We start from the raw sequence: 24842 nt of genomic DNA on the forward strand, positions 1-24842 counted from the left end.
AACTCTGGTCTGAGGGGTACTGCCTCTGCAGACTACTTTCAGGGCAGACTGGTCCCCTTGGATGTGAGACAGACCAACTGTGCACTGCAGGTGGTGCTGGGTTGGTCTTCTTCACCCCTCCCCACCCGCTTCCTACCTCTCCCTATCCCTTCCCTACCCCCTCCTTTCACTCTCTAACCTTCTTCACACTCTCCCCGCACCCGCTCCTCCTCCCCTCTCCCGCCCCAGGCTAGCCCTGGGGAGGGCTAGCCCCGCCCCTCTCCGCTAGCCCCGCCCCTCTCCGCTAGCCCCGCCCCGGCTGTCAGGGACAAGGAGGCCCCTCCCCGGGCCGGGCGCGCGCTCCCAGTCAAAGCCCAGCCTCCCGCCCCTCACCCCCAACCCTCCAAGGGGCCGCCAACCAAGCCACCTCACGAGCTGCGGACAGCGGCCCCGACCCGAGAGGGAGAGAGCGACAGACATGGCGGCGGCCAAGCCCGAGAACCTCTCCCTGGTGGTGCACGGACCCGGAGACTTGCGCTTGGTAAAACTGGATCGGGAGTGGGAAGACTAGCCTGTTCCTGCCCTACTCTCCTCCAAGCCCAGCCGCGGTCTCAGCTCGCCAATTCCAGCGCGGTGCGGGCCCCACACTGCGCGTCCTGGCCCGGCGATCGAGCTGGTTACCATGTTGGGGGGAGGGGGACAATTGGCCGTTGGTCCTAAGGTGCTGTGAGCAGGGTTCTTGTAAGGTGCCTCCCGGAACCTAGCCCTGTGGCCGGCACGTGGCCAGAGCCCAGGAAGGTTGCAAAATGATTGAAGCCCTCCTTTGCCAGCTTCGGATTCGTAGCCCTGCCCCTTGTCATTGCATTTTGCAGAAGTGATATCAGACAGGCTGCCTCATTTAGGACACGTGCTGGGCTTCTTTTCTGGGTAGACAGTGCAGGCAGAAAGGAGGGTCAGAGGGACATTTAAAAACTGTGGAACTCGTATTTAATCTTTCTTGCTTGGGGCTGATCACACACCCTTTGCAGGATTATTATGATCAGCAGAATTCCTAGCACCTAATAGGTACTCCGAAAGTGCCAGCTTCTTCCACCTTTAGTGCCAGCACAGATCTCCATCTCCAGGACTCTTGGTGTCGCCATGACTGTGCCAGATTTCTGGATCTTGATAGTCTTCATGTCTCTAAAGCGCCTTTCCTCCTTACCTCTCTTAGTCCACCCCTGGTTTCTTTTTCAGCCATTTTCCTTTCCATTCCTTCTCCCTTGTCCCTTTAAGAGCAATATGTATGTGTCTCCTCCACCCCAGACCCTGCCTCTGCTCCCTGGCTCATGGGACCAAAGTTCTGGGAGCTGCGGAGTCAGCCCTGTAGTTGTGCCAGGGCTCCTTTGACAAAGTCCATCTCAGATGGAGCTGGGCAGTTGGGTATGTGGGACGGGTCCTGTGCCAGCCATCTCTCCTGTTCCCTAGCACTTCCATCCCCCTCAAAGAGAATATGCACCAGGATCTAAATTGGAGAGACTTGGAAAATTATCCAACTTTAGTAGTTCTTGACTATTTGATAATCTGTCAAATATGGGGTTTTTATGGGGTTTCTGTCCCCATAAAATGCAAACAGATTGAGTTTGGCAGCAATTTCAGAGTTCATGGACTTCCTTTATGGCCCTCCTTCATAGACCCTCTAGAGGTCTGTGGACCCCAGACTAAGAATGCCTGCCCAGAGCCAACTCAGTTGAGGAAAGTGCCATCCCCAAGGTGACAGGCTTCACTAGTTAACAGAGCCCAGAAAAACCCAGAGTTCCAGACTCTTATTCCAGTGCTCTTTCTACTCCCCTTGGAGCCTCCAGCCAAGATCCTGAATTAAAGTGACACTATTAGTTTTTATTGCTGCAAACACCAGATGGTATTAGGAAGAAAGGAAAGTGGTACAGCTATACACAGCTTACAGACTGATCTCAAACTCAGCCCTGCATCCTACAAACACTTACTGGATGAGAGGAATCCTGCTGTGTGCCATACACTGGGCTGGGGGCTCAGAGAGGAGGAGGAGGACAAAGCCCTGACACCCAAGCTGCTCTAGACACTCAGACAGATGCACTAAATGATACAAGTGTGAGGGCTTTGCTGGAGGCCACAGAGAGTCAAGGCCTCACAGGGGCCTTTAGCCCAGGGAAGAAGCCCTAGAGGAGATGAATGCTACTTGAAGACAGAAACTAGGGGACATTCAGACAAGTGGAAAAACAAGTACAAACTAAGGGCAGTACAAAATTGCGTGTCCTCTTTTCTGGTCTTGTAAATATGTGATGTGCCAAATGCTCAGGCTTCCCAGGTAGCGCCAGTGGTAAAGAACCCCCCTGCCAGGGCAGGAGACATAAAAGTTGTGGGTTCAGTCCCTGGGTCAGGAAGATCCCCTGGAGGAGGGCATGGCAACTCACTCCAGTATTCTTGCTTGGAGAATCCCCATGGACAGAGGAACCTGGCGGGCTATAGTCCATAAGGTTGCAGATAGTCAGACACAAATGAAGCAGCTTATCACACAGGCACTGAATGACCAGGGCCTGCCTTAAGGAAAGTCAGTGTACCTAATAATAAGCAGAACTGTAATTACAACCCCAGGCTCTCCTTTGCCTTAATTCCTAAACTCAGGCTCTCCCACGGTTCAGCCAGACTGTTTATGTGGCTCTGTAGAACTAAGCATTGAACATAGAAGAGGGTGGGGAGGCTCACCTAAAATTGGTTTTATCAACTGTGCCTTAGAATCCACCCACTGCCCAAATTAGGGGCTGGGATGGGGTGAGTGTATCCGAAAGAGATGAGAATGTGATAGGAATGTAGCCTGTGGTGGTGGGGTTGGTATACTCACTGGGTGAAAGGCTTCAGGGTGGATTCAGGAAGACCCCAACTGTTGGAGGTGATGGGGTTCGTTTACTGGACAAAAGAGAGTAGATTAAAATGATAAGTTTGGGTTTGAGTTTAAGATGTCTCTGGGACAGGACATTTTGGTATCTCTGAGAACCTCCCAGATTCCTCTGTCCATGGGATTCTTCAGGTAGGAATACTGGAGTGAGTTGCCATTTCCTTCCCCAAACACGTGCAACCCAACACAGACCCTTCTGGCCCTCACCACTCGCTCCTGAGCATGCTTGTCCCCCAGCACCTCCAGAGGGAGCCAACTGGTGGGATATATCTGCCCTTGCACCCCCTTTCTTAAAGCAGATAGGCTAAGTGGTTTGGGGTTGAGTTGGGAGTAGACATCTCAGTGGCCACTTGAAACTTGTGGCCTGCCTACCAGGAAGGAAACCTGATACCTTGCCTTCCTCTAACCTGTCTGTGAAAAAGGCAAGATTCCCTTTTCTTTCTCCACGCTGTGGCTGCAGGGAAGGAAAAATTAAACTCCTTCACTATTAGATAACTAGTGATCACCACAGTCACAGCAAGGGAGGAGTCAGTACTCCTTGGCCTGGGGACTTGGGCCTCTACTGTGGTTTGGGCTCTGGGGCATTTATGTAAATCAGAGTGGGAGTGTGTACACATATATATACTGAGAGATTGCGGGTTTCTTTATGATTCCTTATAATAAGGACTTAGAACGTTCACTCCTTTACTCTTCCTTACCCCCACCATTTTAAATAGAGAACATGTGGACTTGAAAGAAACAATGGAAGAGGTGATCAAGCTGTTGCACAGAGACAAACAGCTTATCAGCAAACACTGTCAGCTCGCTGAGGTCCTCTTCGAATGGAGACAGTAATGAGATCACAAGCCAAGTAGGGCCTAGAGTGGCCAGCAGCTCTACTGCTTCTGGTTGTGTGACTTGCCAGATTACTTTCCATTTCAATTTCCTGTCTTTATAATGGGGATGATAGTAGTACTCACCTCGGAGTTGTGTGAGAATTAGATAGTATTGGAGAGCAAGAAATTTTCCTGTATCCTTCTAGGTTCTTCTGGCTGGTCTGAGGTAGGACCTTGACATGAGATAGGAGAAAACCAAACAAAATTTTATTAAACATGCATACATGAGAGAGACCCAGGAAAACTGAGAAACTTGCCAAAATGGCCAAAGCCCTCACCTTAAACACCATCCACAGCTAAAGAGAAAGGAATAAGTGGAAAAAAAAGAGAGAGAGAGAAAGGAAGATGTTGAGGGTGGGAAGAGTCAGTTATGGGAGGTTGCCAGGGAAAGCTCCGAAAACAAGGGTAAGGTTGTTATACAGATTGAAGTCATTGCCGTCTCCACTGACGAATTTCGAGAGATTTGGTCATCTTCCTCTATTTGGTATATTGAGGGAGATACCCTTATAAATGGAGATTTTCCTTACAAATGTGTCACTTGGGTTTTCAGAACTTATTAAAAAATAACCAGCTTAAAATAATTAATATGCCCAAAAGACATATTTTGGGATGGTAAATTCTGCACCCTCACAGAATTCTTTCTCTGAATTATTATTTCATGGAGTTGGGATATAAAATAGTCTAATTAGTTTTTCCCCAAAGAAGCTATTTGAGGGATAGTTTGTGTTTCCCCAACTATCTGAGATAAAGGACCAATTTTATTTTTATTTCCAATTGGTCATGGATCAATATGTTTGTATCACTGCATTTGGATGTTGTAGCAATGTCAAAATGCTGTAAACATTTCTAAATGCCCCTGCCAATAATTTCTGTACGTATTGCATCACCTATCAGCAGCAGTCCATCGACCATGCTGAGAACACGTTATCTCCCTTATTATTGCCGACCGGCTCTTTCAGATTTCAGATGGGAGTCTGGGGACAGGGAAAACAAGAACAGCACAGCCCCCACCTGGTGGAGGGGATGTAGTCAGATTCTTTTGTTTATGATTAGCTGTATGAAGAGGAAACTGGTTAAGGGAAAATAATCATTTCAGAGTGGTGGGTTGATGTTGTTTAATTATAAACGGCAGAGAAAATAGTGCATCAGCGTCGAGTTTAAATATTAATCAGAGCACCTTAAAGATATTTCTTAGTTTTTGCTCTGTGAGAAGATGTGTTATATCTGATGTCAAAAGAATTCCTTTGAATCTATATGATTCCTTTGAATCTATATTTTAAAAAGTAAGATAATTCTGAGTCTGTAATACACATTCTTTCTTACATATACACTTTGCTGTTAAGATTTTGGGTGAGGAGGAGAGGATTGTAGAAAGAGGGGAGTATGAACGCACGGCAGCTGGGGTGGTCCTAAATATCAGGTCCCTCTCCCTGGTTTTGCTACCAGTAGGCCGAGCTGCCAGCTTCTATAGGATTAAATTAAAGGGCCCTGAAAGGCTTAAAGGAACAGCTGGGCTAAACTGGGAGATTACTGTGAGTGAGGCTGCTTAACCCTTTAATACCTGAGCTAGACTTATCAGTCAGAGGCAGTTGAAGCTGAATCTAGAACTCCTTCAGAAAACAGGAAAATGGGGTAGTAGCAAATAGGCCAAAGAGATAGCTCCTTTCTTTTTTTTTATCTTAATTATGTTCCAACAATAAAACAAAACCAAACCAGATAACAACAGGCAATTAAATCCAGCAAATACCGCCATCTGTGCCAACAGATGCCATGGAAGGGCAATGCCAAAGGCCAAATGCAAAAGGCCAGGAAGTACAAAGCTAACATTTTCCCCTAAGAGCAGGAAGAGCAGTAAACAATACCACAAACAGGATTTTAACATTTTATATTATAAATCCTAGTACTACTAAGAGACCTGGTAAAAGTAACCCTGTTCTGGTAGGAAAACTAGAATTATAGGTGGGTGTGGGGTAAATTTCTTTCGAAATTGCATGACAGAGAAATTAAGGAGGAGAAATGTATACTCATATATAACATTGATGTCCACTTCATAAGTCTTTTAGTGTGGCTGTTAAAGCTGGCAGTTTTCCCCAAACCAAATTTACATGAAGAACATTAATTATTGGAGAAAATATGGTCAGATTTTGTGAAGTGATATTCAGCTCAATAATTTTTTAGAAATGTTAATGTTCAGTTACCTAGACCTGAACACAGTGAGCACTTAATCAGTAAATAAAGAACCACCTAATAGCTTCATGTGTAGTTATGTCCATACGTTTTGAATCAGGAGGAATTTTTTTTAAGTTTATCACCGCTGAGAATCTTTTAACCATCATGTATGGATTCAATTGTAGGTGCTGCAGAAGCTTAGGGGAGGGAGGGTGGTGGGGATAGAGAAAGTTTTTTTGCAGGAGGTGAGTGTTTCTCTCCATGTTCATGATTCAGCCATGCCAGTCCCAGGGGTACAAGCATCTATTGAACAACCCCACCTGGATGTCCCTGACACTGCAGTCTCTACACACCCAAACCTCAAATCTCCCTGAGTTCCCACAGGAATTAGGAAGCCATTCCAGATGACTCCCTTCCCCTCACTTCTCACTTCCTGTGGGATCTCAAGGAAGAAAAAAGAGGATTGACCAGTGGAGAAATGGCCCCCTTGAGGTGAGGGGGTGAGTATGGGGTGGTTTGGGAATTGCAGGAGGCTTGCAAGGAGGTAGATAGCCTGCAAAATGAGGGGGTTTAGGATTTTGCAGGATCACTGGGCACTTTAAATGAATTTGCAATTTAGAAAGATTGTTATCAGCAGAAGGCTGGTTGGAGCCCAGAGAGCCTGGGCTGGAGGCTGGAGACCAGCTTAGTGAACTTTGCAGGAATGTCTGACCCTTCTACTTTGACCTCGAGTTTGCCAGGACCAGTGCCGGCTAGAACAAAGCCTCTTAGGATAAAGTGGCCAAATGGAAAGCCTTTGAATTTTCCTCATACCCTCAAAACACCCTTCAAGCCCTCAGGGGAGGGAGAAAGTTGAGGAGTGAGGGAAGCAAGAATAAGATCGTCCACTCTGGTCTCCGTAAGGGTGCAGGGCAGCCAGCCAGCAGGTTGACAGGAGACCTGGCTGGTAGAGCAGGTGGCAAAGGTTGGCTGCAAGGACCTAGGGTGAGAATGGCCCCTTTCTCCCAGCCGTGCCTGTTGTCCCTTACTCTGAGGCAGGGGACACGGTCTTTACACTCAACTGTTAGAATCAAGCCTGAAAAATGCTGGAATCCTACTTGACTTTTCTTCTAAATTCCAGCCTTTTCAGAAGCAGTCAAGTTCTCTTAATGTTGACATGAGAAACGAGAAATACAACTTTTCCCCAAAATAGTTTTAAAAGTTACCCTTTCAAAAGAAAAAGGACACGGTTGTCTAAAGCTGGTTCAACCATGTTGTGAGCTGATTATACAGAAAGGATTTTGATTTTATTTCTTTTGTAATAAGAGCTAACATTTACTACAAGTCAGGCACTCTTTTTTTTTTTTTTTTCTTTTTGGCTGAGCTGCACAGCTAGTGAGATCTTAGTTCTCTGACCGGGGATTGAACCCAGGCCCTTGGCAGAGAGAGTTTGGAGTCAGTGGACCACTGAGGAATTCCCAAGGGCTCTCTCTTTTATGATTATCTTCATTAGACAGAGGAAGAAAATTGAAAGCACAATGATGTTATGTAACTGCCCCAAGGACACACAGTTCCTGGAGGGGGACCTGTATTTCAACACAGACAGGTGATTCCAGAGTCATGTTGGCTGGAGGAGGGGATGAGCACCTCCTTCTAATTTCTCCTCATCCTGAGATCATTTCTACCATCCAGGCAAGACGTACTCAGGTGGACAACTGGAAGTTGAGGAAAGGGGGCCACTAGGGCATATTCAAGAAATATATATTTAAGCTAATTTGAGAAAATATATTTAGGAAAGGCAAGATAACATTTCGGATGTGAGATTCCCCTGAGATAATTCTGTGTTCCCACAGAGTTCTTCCTGAAGTGTTTTCATGATTTATTTGTGGAGGTGGTGGAGGGGGAAGACCTGAAGGGCATAGAAGGGACTCAAAGTGAAAATGCTGTAAAACTTACATAACTCAGTAAAGAATGTTACTCAACTCCTTTCTATCCCCTGGTTACTATCACTCACAGAAAGATAAGAAATCCTGTTCAAGAGACTTTGAATATGCATGATGACAAACCTTTGGGAATGAAGAAAGGGGCCAGGGTTTTGTTGTTTTTTTTTTAGGGGCCAGGGTTAAAAGTGAAATTTCGAGATCTCAGAGGAGCTAAGAAATTTTGATACATGAGAAATAGGATAAATTCATATCACCGCCGTAATATGAGACAGAAAAGGAGATTAAGTAAACAGGATTTAGCCAACATCATACCAAGGAACCAACCATAAATGAAAAGCAAGGTTTTTTTTAGTAACCATGCTGTAATAACTTTCGAAAACATTGTGAGCCCTGCAGCCACGCTTAGGATAATATTTACAAACTTAAGGACTGATCTTAACATGGTCTTGTGCTCGGGTGGCAGGTCTCCTGCAGAGACGGGAGAGGAGAGCCAAAACTGAGCTGTAAGAGTCTTTAGAATCAGCAAGAAAGAGAACAGAAAAAGACAGATGGTTTTCAGGAAGGGGTATTTAAGTTCCCCATAATATCTGTTCTGCTACTAAGGAAAAAGCAGGTTATTGGCACAGCACCCTCTAGTGTCCAGAAGAGACACTGCCGCTTTGCCCATGTGGTAAGACCAAAGTTGGTGAGCTCTGTTAACTCCCACAGACAGTTACAATAGAAATCTCTGGTGACCAAAGAGCAACTTGGTGCTCCTAACTGTTGCTTTGAGTTTGGATCTTACCATCTTTCCATCCAAAATTCCCAGTGCCTGGAAAGTTGCCTACTAGCGCCTTTAGAGGGTTGAGGGGATAGGGAGTGGGTGGGGATGGGGAGGGTGCAGTTCCATGTTTGGAATAAAAAGCCTTACTTAGTCTTAGTTTCATTTTAGCAAGTAATTTAAGTTTTCATTCCGTATAACAGAAACATAACCTTACACAGCAGTCCCTGATGCTGTATAATGTCAGGTGTGGGACCAGCAACTTTGAGAAAGATTTTGGTGACCGCCAGCCACCGGGAGTTGCCCGTTTCTAGATGGCTTTCTTCCCTCCCTCCCTTCTCTCCTCCTCTCCTTTCCTCTCCTTCCAAATGTATTAAGAGATGAAAAAACTGCCTCTTGTCCCCACATCATGCTACTTTGGGTGCTGCTCCATCATTTACTACCTTATTGTTACTGTGAACAGATTGCTAAATCTCCCTGTTCCTCAACCTCATCGTACCGAAGATGGGATAATAATAAAGGCATTACATAGGGTTGTCCTGGGGATGAGCGGAGGTGATGCATGAGCAGCATTTAGCACAGGACTTGGCACAAAGAAGTTGGTCGTGTTAATTAATGAGCATGAGCATTAACCCTTTGACCTTTTGTTTCACTGGAGACAGGAAGTTCAAATAAGCATCGAGCTGTTATAACAGAAAAGACTGGTAATCTTGGATGAGCAAGAACCTCAGACTTTCTGTGGAAATACTGTTATGGAGAGTGATTATTTAACAAGTACCAAGCCTCCCAGGTTTGGGGCAGAGCACTGTATCTGGTGCCAGAGATTGAAGGCATAGTCTTTGGCAACAAGGTTCTTATCATGTTAGCAAAATAGTCCTAGGATTATTTATTGCTCCCATAAAAGCATCTGGGTGAGGCTTTGTGAAGGAGACAAGCTTTGAGTCATGCTTCCATCTAGAACACTCTGCATTGGGCCCAGTTCCAAAATTCTCATCATCTGATTGCTCCTTACATCACCCCTAGAGGAGAAAAGGCAAATTCCACTTTGAGGGTGCAGTGGGATGCAATGAGGCAGGCTTGGGAGTCAGACACACCTGGAATTAGACCTGGTTTGTCCACTCTGGTCCTATGACCTTGATCAAGTTTTTTAACTTGTTAATCTCAGGTTTCCCATCTGCAAGTGGTAGGCCATGTGCTATGATGTATGTAGAGCCCAGTAGACTGTCTGGCACATGGTATGTCCAGTGAATGGTTTATTTGCATCCCTCCTCCCTCTTCTTGCTTGGCTGCCTTCAAAGAATTAATAAAATGAACATTTGGATTTGGCCACTCACTGTCCTTCCACCTTGTCATTAGGAACTTCCTAGCTAGTTGGCAATGGGAGAAAAGCTTGGTAAATTATCATTATCCTCATCATAAACAGCTGTGAACACCAGATTACTTTTTAGTCCAGTGAGCGTGGGCCAAATGCAGGTCCTCTGTGTCCCCCGAAACTAAAACTCCATGTGGGAGGTTTTGAGAGAGAGCAACAAGTGTTGGTTTGTGCACTGATTTGAACGAGCGGAGCACACACAGTTTCCAACCTGTCCAGAGACAAAAGCCTTCCTGTGCAACTGCCGGAAACACCTCATCCTTTCCCAGTACAAGTTTGCCAGACCAAATAAAACTACATAAGAATGTATTATCCACATCCGATATTAGAGACCCAGAAGTATCCTTTCTGCCAGGGTGTGCAAGTTGTATACTTTTTCTTGGTCCATGGCCCATTTCACCAGTGGCCTGGGTGAGATCAGCAGTTGGAGTCAGCAGGATTCAGGGTAGCCCCTCAGACATCCACCCAGCAGCAGGATGGTCTGAATCTGTGTTAATTATAAGAAGAAATATTTGAATGAAACTTTTTGAAATGTTCAGAAGGTAAAGTTGTTGTACATGCTAAATGGTTTTTCTATTTTGTTTCCTTTAGGAAAACTATCCTATCCCTGAACCAGGCCCAAACGGTAGGTCCGTGGAATATTCAACTTGTCTTTTATTGTTTCCTGTTGTTTACCCTGGAGAGACAAGTACGCCACTCCTTTCTCCCTCTTTTCCTACTGTTTGTTACTTTAAAACCTCCATTAAAAAAACAGAGGGATGAGTGGGGGAGGGAGATAGGAGGGGGAATCAGGATGGGGGTACACATGTGCACCCGTGGCTGATTCATGTCAGTGTATGGCAAAAACCATCACAATATTGTAAGGTAATTATCCTCCAATTAAAGTAATTAATTTTAAAAAAACTATGCTTTTGTTAGGCTTTCAACCTAGTTCTGTTGTCCACAGTATGATTGGATAGATTCAATCTGGCTGCTATATGAAATAAAAGAAACAGTGGTAGAACCAGAGAAGTTACCATATCAAACTGCTGACTTGTCCCAGAGAATTTGACATAAAATTCTTCAGTTTATGGCAAAAGCAAAATTGTCCCTCTTTTGAACTAATGACAGAGTTAGGTTACTCTGTCCTCTATAAACTGCCATTTGGGTGACCAAATCATGTCCTAACTCTAACCCAAACTTTGGAAAGGCGTGAGTCTATAGATCTTAATCTTGTAAATACGAAAGGGGACATCCAGGATGGCCTCCGAAGACCAGGACGTTCTGTCCAGTGGGGATGGGAGGAGCTGCACAGAGCCCTCCCCTACTACCCTAATCAAACAGGAGCAGAAAGTGGGTGAGCACACTGGGACAGGGTTCCTGCTACCTTTGCTCCATTCCTTCTGGCCAAACCTGTCCAGCCGAGCTGACCCGCACACTTCCTGGGGTGATGTCTCTACCTGGAGAGGTCATGCCACCCTCCTAGTTGTGGCAGCTTCCAGCTGACAGTTTCCCCATTCCTTTCCTCCCTGGGGTCCCGCAGCAGGAAGTGAGGCAGGTGGCAAGGGGCAAAGTGTCTATAGATCACTCATCCCACACCCAGCCCCTCGGGTCTCTTTCTGTCCTTGATGAGTTGGGTGCATGCTTCCTTGCCTAACCCCAGAACTCTAGCTTCTGTGTGAACATCAGACTGATGGCAGCTTTCCTGGAGCCTCTGGAGTTTTGTTACTCAAAGGTCAGTTGGGTTACTGATTTATAGCAATGAGAAGACAGATAATAGCCGTTTTTATCAGTGTTAAGCAAGTAATGTATATTTAAGGCTCAAGTGTGTCTACCGAGATATGATATTCAGAGAAGTGAAAGGGCACTTCATTGTGTTCTGAAAAGTCGGTGTGGTTTCCAGAAGTGGCAAAAAGAAAGAAAGAAAAGAAAAGGGTTGTTCTGGACCCAGAGGATCCTTTTCACTTTCTCTCTCTAATGCAGCATTCTGCTCTCACTTTCTTATCCCTTGCCGCTCTTGAGTTGAAAAGGGAAATGATGGTAAATTTCAGCTAGTGTTCCAGCATCTCAAATGTAATCTCATGTTATAAATTGCTAACTTCAGAGAGGAAACTCTGAGATAATTTTCATGACTCAAATGACTTTTCCCTACCTTTGATCCCAGGATGTGCCCTGCCACTTCTTACTCTCTTCACCAAGGATGAGAAAGTTCTACGGAGCCACACCTGGTGGATCTCCCATGGTTTGTCACAAGGGCAGTGTGTAAGACATCTGAGTGCAGAGCAGAGCTCTGGGCTCTTTGTCTTTCTAGGGCAGAGCTTTTTCTCAGGGAGATACTTTGTAATGTGGTAAACTCGGTCACACTAGGCCAGTAATCCTTTAGGATTTATTTCAGCAAAGGAGCTCAGTTCAATCATTATTTTAAGCTTGGAAAACTGACAACAACAATATCACCAAATCTCACTGTATTCAAACCTGTGAAGGAGAAATGCCAGTTGAAATCTTTGGATGGTTTAAATTAAAGCTGCACTTTTGAGCAAAACAAGCATGAAGAACTTAGCCTGATAGCACACAAAGTATTGCCAAGCTTGAATTGTACCAGCCTCCTTCTCACGATAGATAAGAATCAGGCATGCATGCTCAGTTGCTAAGTTGTGTTGGACTTAGCAACACCATACTCCTGTTGCCCACCAGTCTCCTCTGTCCATGGCATTTCCCAGGCAAGAAGACTGGAGTGGGTTGCCATTTCCTATTCCAGGGGATCTTCCCAGCCCAGAGATCAAACCCACATCTGCATCTCCTACATTGGCAGGCAGGTTCTTTATCACTGAAGCACCACCTGGGAAGCTCAAGAATCAAGCATAGCATATTAATTGTCTGGAAACAGTTATCTCCTCAAAAAACAGTTTTTTTTTCCTCTTAGGTGGTTGACACACTTCTTCCTACTAATACCTTTTATTTTTGGTGTATTAGAGTTCTCCAGGGAAATAGAACTGAGAGACATTAGTATTTATATTTATTTCTATTAGATTTATTATATAGAGAGAAACAGAGAGAGAGGAGCTGCTTAGTCTGAAATCAGTAGGGATAACCAGCAGGCTGAAAATTCAGGTAAGTCTTGAGGAGAATTCCATCTCCTTTAGGAAACCTCAGACTTTTTTAAGGCCTTCAATTGATTGGAGAAGGTTTATCCACACTATGGAGGATAATCTGCTTTACTCAAAATATACTGGTTTAAATGTTTGTTTTATTAAAGTATTATATAATTTACACATAGCATTATATTAGCTTCAGGTGAACATGATGATTTGATATCTGTATATACTGTGAAGTGATCACCACAATGTCTAGTTAACATCTGTCATCGCAAATAGCTATTGTACACTTTTTTTTCTTGTGATGAGAACTTTTAAGATCTGTTCTCTTAGCAACTTTGAAATATGCAACATGGTATTATTAATATAGTCACTGTTCTGTACATTACCTCACTGTGACTTATTAATATTTATTTTATCAGGAGAAGTTTGTTCCCTTTGACCCCCTTCACCCATTTCACCCACCTTCCACTCCTTGCCTCGCAACCACCAATCCATTTTCTGTATCTGTGAGTTTGGTAGGTTTTTGTTTTGTTTTGGTTTTAGATTCTGCATATAAGTGAAATCATATCGTATTTGTCTTTCTCTGACTTATTTCACTTAGCACAATGCCCTCAAGGTCCATTCATGTTGTTGCAAATAGCAAGATTTCCTTTTTAATGGCCGAATAATATTCCATTGTATATATAATAGCACATTTTCTTTGTCCATTCCTCCATCAATGGACACTTAGATTGTTTCCATAACTTGACTACTGTAAATAATACTGCAGTGAACATGAATGTGCTTAAATGTTAATCACATCTAAAAAGTAACTTCCCAGCAACATCGAGCATTTGACCAAAGAGCTGGACACCTTAGCCAAGCCAAGCTGATGCATAGAATTAGCCCTCACATGCAGTTATTTTGCTGTTTGGAAGCTTTCTTGCCTTGTAAGACTTAGTCAAGCTGCTTTTTTAGCTTGTTTTTCTCTGTGATCTAAGTTTTATACCTGACCTTGAAACCAAACTCTCTCATTTGTCTACAGGAAAAACACCTCAGAGAGATAGAGGGGTCCTTCCCTTTCTCACTTGTTTTCTCCTTCTCCTTTCTCTTATCAGAGGTGCTTCTGAAGATGCATTCTGTTGGAATTTGTGGCTCAGATGTCCATTACTGGCAGCATGGTCGAATTGGAGATTTTGTTGTGAAAAAGCCAATGGTGCTGGGGCATGAAGCTTCAGGAACAGTTGTAAAAGTGGGATCATTGGTCAGGCACCTACAACCAGGTCAGCAAAGCCCTTTTGCCAATGGATTTGTTTATTCATTCAGCACATATATTTCTGTGTGATTTTTCAGGGCCAGGCCCTCTGGCAAACACTGGGGACACAGCAGTGAACAAGACAGTCTCAATCTCTACATACTTGGATCTTACACAGGGGAAGGCAACTGGAACAGACAATTAATCAAAATTGTGTTGAGGGCAGCAGAGGAGAATACAGGGTGCGATCAGTGTATACTACTCTCCAGAACCCTGGCTCAGCTGAGGAAGAGACAATTAATTCAACACCCGAAGACAAGTAAGAAATAAGCCAGGTAAAGGGGAGGGGAAGATGTTGCAGCCACAGGAACCACAGAATATCTCTACATGCTGAGAACCAGGGCCTTCCATGCAGCATTGATTTTATTGGATGGCTTGGAAACCATCGATATTTTTTTGTTGCTATAGTTTAGTCAATAAGTTGTATCTGACTTTGTGATTCCATGAACTGTAGCCTGCCAGGCTCCTCTGTCCATGGGATTTTCCAGGCGAGAATACTAGAGTGTGTTGTCATTTCCTTCTTTAGGGGATCTTCCTGATCCAGGGATCGAGTCCAAGTCTACTTGGCAGGTAGATTCTTTATCACTGAGCTACCTGGGAATTTGCTTAATTCAGGAAAGAATTCTCAGCTACGGCAGATTGCGATGTTCCCCAACACAGTGAATTAAATCCAAGCTGTCTTGGAACAGCCAGCTATGGCTTTAATCTTCTTTTCCTGGTGAGACCACCTCATAGCCTGGAAATAACAGATTCTCTCTGGGAAGGAGAGAGTTCTCAGGAGGTGTCATCCTGTGTTAGTTACAAGGCCCTCTGAGCCTGGCTGCACCAGGAGGGATCCACTAGCTCTGAAGAAGCTAGGTATGTGTCTGCATTTTGTCAGCATCTAAATTTTACCTTAACAAGAAACCATAAGCAAGTATTGAGCTGTAGTTATGATATGCAAGCTGCAGTATAATGATATGAAGCTGAGTGATATGTACTTGTATGTGCAGCCTACTTTGAAATGCATTCGAAAAGAAGGTAGATTGATGGGTGGAAGAGAGAGAGATAGATGGGATGGATATGTGATAAAATCAATGTAGCTAAATGTTAATTGAAGAAACAAGTAGAGAACATCTGGGTGTTCATCATACAGTTCTTTCAACTTTGCTGTATGTTTTGCAATTCATGGGATAAGTTGCAAACTCAATTTATCACGGGATAAGTTGCAAACTCAGCTTATCATGGAATAAGTCATGCAAACTCATGACTTTGTTGTATGTTTGAAATTTTTCATACTAAGAAGTTAGAAGAGCCAGTCTAAGACTGGGTTTCCAAGTGGACATAGTGAGACATGGAGTAGAAGTGCCATAGAGCCGCCTGTTCACCATAGAGCCGCCTGTTCACAACCCTTAGTGCTACTCTGATGTACAGAGTCTGAAGCCTCTATGGGTCATTTGCCTTAGTGGTTCCACTAACCAGGAATCAGTTATTGTCTAGGAGGCTGAACACAAGATGTGCCATCATTATGGCTCCTGTCAGCATATTATCAAAACAGGGAAGAAAAAGCTCTGCAAATTCCACACACTAGCTACCTCTTTTGCAGCAGTTTGAGATGGGAACAAAACCTGGCTTGTTGGGACTAGTTATGTTTCCTAAGCTGGGAGGTGGCTATTGGAACTGGAGGTCTTATCCCATGAGTCGAAAAAAGGGCAGGCAGGCCAAAGCATCCTGTGGAGAAGCGGACTGAGGTCATTTTCTGACTTCATTTCTGGAAGAAGTCATTTTCTTCCAGAGTGTGTGCGGCCTGTGGCATTTGCTTCGGAGACATCAACAGGCTGGGCTTTCCTGGACTACCCTGGGTCCCCAGTGGGGAGGGAGGCTCATTCGGCCAGATCCCCCTGCTGGCATCGACCTATGAGCACGTGACTCTTAACAGCATCTCTGCCCCTCTGTTTGTTTGGATGTTTTGTTTTCCTCCAGGTGATCGTGTTGCCATCGAGCCTGGTGCTCCTCGAGAAACTGATGAGTTCTGCAAGATTGGCCGATACAATCTGTCACCTACCATCTTCTTCTGCGCCACGCCCCCCGATGATGGGAACCTCTGCCGGTTCTACAAGCACAATGCTAACTTCTGCTACAAGTCAGTGCCCAGGGCCCAGCCACGGCCCCTGGGACCTCTTCCCTGATGTTTGTTTGTTTGGTGTTCTTTCTTCTAGTTTCCTGCACTGGTTTCTTCCTTCTTTTACGCTCATAATTCCAGACATTAAGCATTCTCTCTGCAGGCCTGCCTTTCTTGGATGCATTGAAGACAGGTCACCTGACTAGGGATAGGACTGACCCTCAGTGCTTAGATTTAGTCATTCAGTCAAATTTCCCTCAAGTAGAGCAATAATAGAAAATCATTGCTGAAATCAGCCACTCCTCTCCAGCCATCTTGGAGGTAACTTATTGGGATTGTCCTCTGTTATTGGTTTCCACTGCAGTTATAACAAAGATATCTCGTAACAATAGGAACCTTAACAACAACAACAATGGCAGCAACAACCAGGGTTTACTGTGGCGTAGAGTCACAGGGCATGAGCTTTGGGACCCTGGATCCACTCACTCTTAGTGAGTGACTTTGTGGAAATGAACTTCACCTTCTTCACTTCAGTCTCTTTAACCACCTGGAGATTAAATGCGACCATGCATGTAAAGATGCAGTGATTGTTATTACCTGCCTGGCCTTGTGCTATTAAGTTCTCTGCATGGCTTGTTTGACTTCCCTAAGAGTGATGGTGAGGTGGACCCCAGGATTATGTGAGAATTAGCAGAGGTAGGAGAAGGCTGATTAGCTTGGACCCAGAACAGAGCCAGAAGTCTAGACAGGGTGGCTGTGATTCTCAAGCTCTCGCCCTGTCCTCACTATCCTGGCTCAGCTTTCAAAGTGATTGGGGAACTTGTGTCTGACAGAAACGGAGTGTTCCAACCTCAGCACGGCCTGGCCGTGGGGCTCTGGGATGCTACTTTCCTTCCCAACCGGCCAGGCGTGTTCTCCGCACCCCAGCCTGGCCCCAGGAGTGGCTCTTTTGGCCAAGATGGGGCTTGTCCAATGGAGGCCAGGACTCGTCACAGGGGCAGTCTGACAGATCTGAGTTTTCTAGTGCCTACTGGAAGCCTTGAGAGGAGTCACAGGCCAGGGACCTCATGATGAGTTTAAGTTGGCATTCGAGAAGGGACCAAGTTACAAGGGCAGAGTCTGCCTTTGAGCAAGTGGTTCCTAAACCAGCCCACCTTTCCTGGGCCCTTTCCAAGTCTAGGTGCCCAACAAGTTTTTCGTGGAAGGCAGAAGAGCATAGTGATGAAGCTTGAGACTAACCACTGATCTCTCCTATTTGCCAACTGTGTGACCTTGAGCAAGTTAAACTTTGTAATCTCAATCTTCTAGATGGTAAAATGGAAATAATAGCATTGATATGATGAAATACATAGAATTAATACATTTTAGTGCATTAGTTCAATGGGAAAAGCATATCAGGTACTCAACACAAGGCCTGGCACATAATAGGAGCTCAGTAAACAGTGCCATGACTGCGTCATAGCTGTGACCTTATGTCTGGGGGATGGTACCAGGATAGGCCTGAAAAGGAGTCTTGCCCTGGGAATGGAGAGCAGGGGTTGTAGGGAAAGGTGGGGAAGGAAGTGTCCTGGTTGGCGATGGCAACGGGAGGGCCGTGGAGGGCCTCCAGAGGACACACTACCCCCACTTCTCTTCCTCTGCAAGGGTACTTTGTGTCTGTGGCCCCAGCCTAGCCCTGGATCCACACCCTCTTTTCTTGTTTTTCTTTGTGAGGATTTGCACACCACCACAGCTTCTTTATTTTCCTACCCACCTTATTTTCTATCTTCCTGCTTCCCCCTTGGCTTCTTGATCATTCTTTAACCTTTGCCTCTTCCCTCAATCCCACTGTGAAAACCACCAAGTTGCCTTCTCATTTTCTGGTGTTTCAGTTTAGTTCAGTCGCTCAGTCGTGTCCGACTCTTTGTGACCTCATGTACTGCAGCACACCAGGCTTCCCTGTCCATCACCAACTCCCAGAGTTTATTCAAAATCATGTCCATTGAGCTGGTGATGCCATCCAACCACCACATCCTCTGTCATCCCCTTCTCCTCTCGCCTTCAGTCTTTCCCAGCATCTGGATCTTTTCAAATGAGTCAGTTCTTTGCATCAGGTGGCCAAAATATTGGAGCTTCAGCTTCAACATCAGTCCTTCTAATGCATATTCAGGACTGATTTTCTTTAGGATGGACTGGTTGTATCTTCTTGCAGTCCAAGGGACTCTCAAGAGTCTTCTCCAACACCACAGTTCAAAAGCATCAATTCTTCGGCGCTCAGCTTTCTTTATAGTCTAACTCTCATGTCCATACGTGACCACTGGAAAAACCATAGCCTTGACTAGACGGACCTTTGTTGGCAAAGTAATGTCTCTGCTTTTTAATATGCTGTCTAGGTTGGTCATAACTTTTCTTCCAAGGAGTAAGTGTCTTTTAATTTCATGGCTACAGTCACCATCTGCAGTGATTTTGGAGCCCAAAAAAATAAAGTCTGCCACTCCACTGTTTCCCCATCTACTTGCCATGAAGTGATGGGACCGGATGCCATGATCTTAGTTTTCTGAATGTTGAGCTTTAAGTCAACTTTTTCACTCTCCTCTGGTATTTAGAAAATCATGCTTCCAGTGTTTAGAAAATCAGGAACAATTAGAGTTGGTAAGAAACTCATCCCCTTTCCCTCAGCCTTCACCTAATAAGGTTGGGGAAAGAGGACCAGCAGCTCTTCCCAGGTTTGCGGCAAAAGGGCTGCTCCCAGGACTCCAGCTCTGACTATGTGTGATAAGGCAACATCTGCCTTATCAGTGGAATAACCAACAATATCAGTGTAATATCCAACATCAGTGGAATAACCTCCCACAGGATAATCCTTTCTCATCACCATCTCCAATCCCATTTCTCTGTTTTTGTTTCTGTTTTTAATTGGCTGCTTTGGGTCTTTCTTACTGTGCATGGGCTTTGTCTAATTGTGGAAAGTGGGAGCTACTCTCCAGGTGCCAGGTGTGGGCTTCTAGTTGCAGTGGCTTCTCTTGTTGCAGAGCACAGTAGTTGTGGCCTGATGGGCTCAACATTTGCAGTTCATGGGCCCTACAGCTCGGGCTCAGTAGCTGTGGTTCACAGGCTGAGCCACTCCGAGGGATGTGGGATCTTCCTGGACCAGGGATCGAACCAGTGTCCCATGTATTGCAAGGCAGATTCTTAACCACTGGACCACCAGGGAAGCCCCTCCCCTTGGTATTCTCATGTCATAGGGAAGTCAGAGTGAGGATGAGAAGAGCACACAGTTCCTGACCACAGGCCACCCTCACTTTAGTCCCAGTACCAGCTTTGAGCGAGGCCCAAATGTGATGAGGCAGGACTGTTGGAGAGAGTGTGTGTGTGACTGGGGGTCTTTGAGAGAGTTTGCAAGTCATTATTTCTCTTCAGAGTTTTTTCCTTAATATTGAATTGATGGGATAGATTCAGCGGGTAGAGGGATGATGACAATCAGAGCAGAAGAGTGGGTTGGGGTGAGGGAAATGGTGTAAGAGAAGCGGAGGGGAGGAGAGAAAGAAGGGGTTGTGGGCACCAGTCAGGCCGAATGTAGACCTTGTCATTTATCTTGTGGAGGGTTGTGAACAGAAGGATCATGGAGATGAGCCCATGGTTTGGCTTCCACTTACTTCTTTTTGGAACTTGAGGGATTTCATGTTCTTGCATGTGGAGGTTTTGGGAGCATTGAATAAGTACTGGGCAGTAAGGAACTAGCAAAAGTTAACTACAAAACTGCTTGTACCAAAAGGCAGCTGATGTGGGACAGGCAGAGGATATGAAATCGGGAGATCTGGGTTCAAATTCTTACTTTCTTGCTCACTAGGCTTGTAATTTGGGGCAGGTCTCTTAATTTCTTCTGGCTTCAGTTCTGCTCAGTTCAGTTCAGTCGCTTAGTAGTGTCTGACTCTGTGACCCCATGGACTGCAGCACGCCAGACCTCCCTGTCCATCACCAACTCCTGGAGTTTACTCAAACACATGTCCATTGAGTCGGTGATGCCATCCAACCATCTCATCTGCTGTTGTCCCCTTCTCCCGCCTTCAGTCTCTTCCAGTGCTAAGAACTGAGTCAGTTCTTCACATCAGGTGGCCAAAGTATTGGAGTTTCAGCTTCAACATAAGTCCTTCCAATGAATATTCAGGGCTGAGTTCCTTTAGGATAGACTGGTTGGCTCTCCTTGCCGTCCAAGGGACTCTCAAGATTCTTCTCCAACACCACAGTTCAAAAGCATCAGTTCTTTGACCCTCAGCTTTCTTTATGGTCCAACTCTCACATCCATACATGACTACTAGAAAATCATGGCTTTGACTAGACAGACCTTTGTTGGCAAAGTAGTGTCTCTGCTTTTTAATATGCTGTCTAGGTTGGTCATAAATTTTCTTCCAAGGAGTAAGCGTCTTTTAATTTCACGGCTTCAGTCAGTTCTGCTTCTGTAGAATAAAAAACAAAGCCTTGTAATTCCCTGGCAGTCCAGTGCTGAGGGCCTGGATTTAATCCCTGTTCACGGCCAATGGCTCAGTGGGTAAAGAATCCACCTGCAATGCAGGAGACACAGGAGACTCGGATTCAATCCCTGGGTCTAGAAGATCCCCTGGAGGAGGAAATGGCAACCCCTCCAGTATTCTTGCCTGAAAAATCTTATGGACAGAGGAGCCTGGAGGGCTACAGTCCAAGAGGTCGCAAAGAGTCAGACACGACTGAGTGACTAAGAATGCATGGGGAACCAAGATCCTGCGAGCCCCCCAAAAAAGAAAAAACCAACAAAGCCTGCCCTACCTTCCTGATGAGGTCATGCTGAGGATTAAATGAGATAACGGAGGAGAAAGCTCTCTAATCTGTAAAGCATTATGCAAATATTTGCTGTCTTCATCAGTGGTATCTGAAAAGGGTCAAGATGCCAGAGGACAGGGAAGTGAAAGCCAAGAACCCAGTGATGAAGGTGACACAGTATTTAATCTGCTATGTGGAGACAGGCCCTTCCCCATTTTACCCAGTCCAGAGACAGCCAGGCAGCTGCTGCTAGCACATGTGGTTCTTCTGGAGCATGTAATATGGGGGACAACGTACAGAGTGATGTCAGCTTCTAATCACTGTTTTGCAAAGCTGCTGATAGTCTGGGTTGTTTGCTAAAATGAAACCAGAAAGGCTATAAGTTTGAGAAGCAGATGAAATGCTGGGATGTGGTTAAGTTAAACCCTTGTGAAATGAACTTTTCATTTATTAAAGACAGCCACGCCGCACCTTATCTTGGCTGGCATTTTCAGAGGGAGGCAGTATGATACAGGCTCTGGAATCAGATGTACCTGGCTTCCAATTTAAACCCTTTAGGATTCTCAGTACTCCCTGATTTTAAACTTTTGGAGCAAGTCATTCACTCCTCCAAAACTTGCTTTCCTTGTCTGTAAAGTGGGAATGATAATGTCTACCACAGAACTATTCTGAGGATTTACAAGAGAGAATATATGTAAATTGCTTAGCACTTTTGCTCAGCATATAAATAAAAGCTCAGTAAATATTAGCTATTGTTATTATTGTTAACCTAGAGGGACTGAGTATGTTGAATGACTCCTCAGGCTTCCTGACAATGTCACCTTTGAGGAAGGGGCCCTGATCGAGCCACTGTCTGTGGGGATCCATGCCTGCCGGCGAGCTGGAGTCACCCTGGGGAACAAGGTCTTTGTGTGTGGAGCTGGTAAGAAACAGATGTCGCTATGGTTATGAGTTCATTAAAGGGGAATGTGAGATCCCTCTGCCCATCTCATCCCCCATCCAAGGGCTGAAATCAATTCTCGAATCTCTCTAGTTAGGATTACAGTGCACCATTCCTTCAATGACAAGCACTGTGCTAGATAAATATTTGCAGGCAAGGTAGCTAACTAATGTTATTTCCTAGGCAACGTAACTCATTTGTTCACTTTAAAGAGTGCATTTGGGGATTATTTTTTCAACCCTTGGCAGGAAACTACGGAAATATTTTTGGGATTAAAGGGAAGGGTATCTTTTGGAGCTTTCAGATCATCCCAGAGAATTGGTCTCCCAGTCTTTCAAGAATGAGATGGCTACTACTTAGGACCAGCACGAATGAGTCCCAGCCCATGGGGAGCCAGCACTCTGCCCACATAGGCTTACAGCTAGCTCCTTCTTCCTCCTCTGCTTCCACCCAGCTGAACAAACCTGGCAACCTCAGATTGAATCATCTAAGCTAACTGCTTCAGGTGACCCAGACAACATGCTTCACTCCTTGTGGGTGTGATCTGGTATACACTTTTTTTATTATTATTGAGGTTTAACTGATGTATAACATTCTATTAGTCTCAGGTATATAATATAGTAATTTTTATATTTGTGTATATTGCAAAATGATCACCACAATAAGTCTAGTCAACCTCTGTCACCACATATAGTTATAAAAGTTTTTTCTCATGATGAGAACTTTAAGATCTAGTTTACTTAACCTGTTTGTTGGCTATTTCCTAGTGTTTTGCTTTCTGGGCAAACTCGCTAACTCACTTTTGGAGTGTCCAAAAAGTAGATCCTCAAAGGCATTCTGCATAACTTTATTTGTGGTCTGGTTTTTGTGTTAAAACCATCTAGCACACCGATAAAATGGGGAAGCAGGTGATCTTTGGGCTGATTCTTAGGCACCCGAACAGTCCTGGAGCTGCCTGAGCAACTGGGTCAACCTAGGACCCTGACAGGAGATCCTCAGGGCTCACCTTAAAGGATATGTCTCACCTTGGGGAGACATGAGGGGTTCTGAAAAGGTGCGTAGGGGGCAAAGAGAACAGGAACCCAGCACTAGGAGCAGATTCCAGGTAGAGAACAAGTACTCATGTGTTCATTTACTCATGCACTCAACAAACAGTTGTTAAGGTCTGTATGTCAGGGACTGGGGCAGAGATGCTAGAGGCCCACAGAAGATACAGTTCCTGTCCCTGGCCTGGACAAGGGGGAGAGCTGGTGTTTGATATTTCAAAATTGTTTCCTATTTCCTCTTTTATTCAGGGCCAATTGGACTGGTCAGTTTGCTTGCAGCCAAGGCAATGGGTGCAGCTCAAGTGGTGGTGACTGGTAAGGGTTTTCTTCTTTCTAAATCTCCTTAAGGCAGGAGCAGCTGGGTCTACAGTTTTGAGGCAAGGGCATGAAACCTGTTTCCTTCCTGGAGTACTGGGATTTTAGAGAGGTTCCTGCTCTTTTCTTCTGGGTTCCAGGGGATGACCAAGTCAGGGCTCAGGAGGAGACTCTTTTGAAGCTTCCGGGAGAGGGTGGCTGCTGCAGAAAAGAGAACCTGGCTCTTTTTATGTGAATCTCAGATACTCATACTGCCCATTTGGTCCTAAGAAGAGACTCAGCCCTTGTTTGACCAAACTCAGAGGGGGTGTGTGTGTGTGAGTGTGTGTGTGATGTGAAGTTAGTCGGGTGTGTGATATGTTTATAAGAGGATGTTTATGTGTGAGATATGTGATATGAATGAGAGACATGAGTGTGTATGTGTGAGGAGAGGTTATCTGACAGCATATGTGAGTATGTGAGTGTAGAGCGGTGTGGTATAAACTGAAGCTGTGTGTATGTATGTGGAGAAGGCATCTGTGAGACAGTGTGTATGTATGTGTGTAACGTATCTGAGAGTGTGTGGGTGAACGTGTAGAGTTGTGTGCTGTATGGGGTGTTGTGAGTATTTTAAGGGAATGGGGTGCAGAAGGGTGTCACTGTGTGTTTTGTATGAGGAGGTGAGAGAGTATATGTGTGTAGCTGTGGAGAGCTATGTGGTAGGTTGGGGGTATTTGGGGATATAGAAGAGTGTGCATGTTTGAGAAGTTATCGAGAGATTGTGTGTGAGGGTGTGTGTGTTCAAAGAGTGTGTGTGTTGGGCTCAGCCACACCACTACACAGAGCTTCCTTGCCATCAGAATCTGCATCTTCATTTTGGCTCCCTAATCCACTGTCCAGTTTCTTAGTTTGAAAGAAACTTTTGTTCAACTTTAGATCTGTCAGCCTCTCGGTTGTCTAAAGCCAAGGAAGTCGGGGCTGATTTCATCCTCCAGATCTCCAACGAGAGCCCTCAGGAAATAGCCAAGAAAGTGGAAGGCCTGCTGGGCAGCAAGCCAGAAGTCACAATTGAGTGCACAGGGGTGGAGACCTCCATCCAGGCCGGCATCTACGTGAGTAGGGATAAGGTGAAAGTGTTAAGTCGGTCATGTCCAACTCTTTGCGACCCAATGGACTGCAGCCCACCAGGCTCCTCTGTCCTGGGATTTCCCAGGCAAGTGGGTTGCCCTTCCCTTCTCCAGGGACTATTCCTGACCCAGGCGTTGAACCCAGGTCTGCCGCCTTGCAGACAGCTTCTTTCCCATTTGAGCCATCAGGGGCCCA

General features: G+C 45.2%; 1 protein-coding gene across 2 annotated transcripts in view; it reads left to right on the top strand.

Annotated features, from left to right (window-relative positions):
* The first annotated feature begins 328 nt into the window (after positions 1 to 328).
* Positions 329 to 24842, top strand: part of SORD (sorbitol dehydrogenase) — a 29771-nt gene continuing 5257 nt past the window's right edge. The window contains exons 1-8 of one of the 2 annotated variants that reach the window (XM_061157036.1): positions 329 to 520; positions 10583 to 10616; positions 14166 to 14330; positions 14481 to 14621; positions 16325 to 16484; positions 22043 to 22161; positions 23475 to 23540; positions 24456 to 24631. In XM_061157036.1, the coding sequence (XP_061013019.1) occupies positions 458 to 520; positions 10583 to 10616; positions 14166 to 14330; positions 14481 to 14621; positions 16325 to 16484; positions 22043 to 22161; positions 23475 to 23540; positions 24456 to 24631 (924 nt within the window). In that variant the 5' untranslated portion in view covers positions 329 to 457. The remainder of the gene's footprint in view (positions 521 to 10582; positions 10617 to 14165; positions 14331 to 14480; positions 14622 to 16324; positions 16485 to 22042; positions 22162 to 23474; positions 23541 to 24455; positions 24632 to 24842) is intronic. The other variant, XM_061157038.1, reaches the window with a different exon arrangement.

This window comes from Dama dama, chromosome 12 (assembly GCF_033118175.1).
Source record: "Dama dama isolate Ldn47 chromosome 12, ASM3311817v1, whole genome shotgun sequence".
NCBI lineage: Eukaryota > Metazoa > Chordata > Mammalia > Artiodactyla > Cervidae > Dama > Dama dama.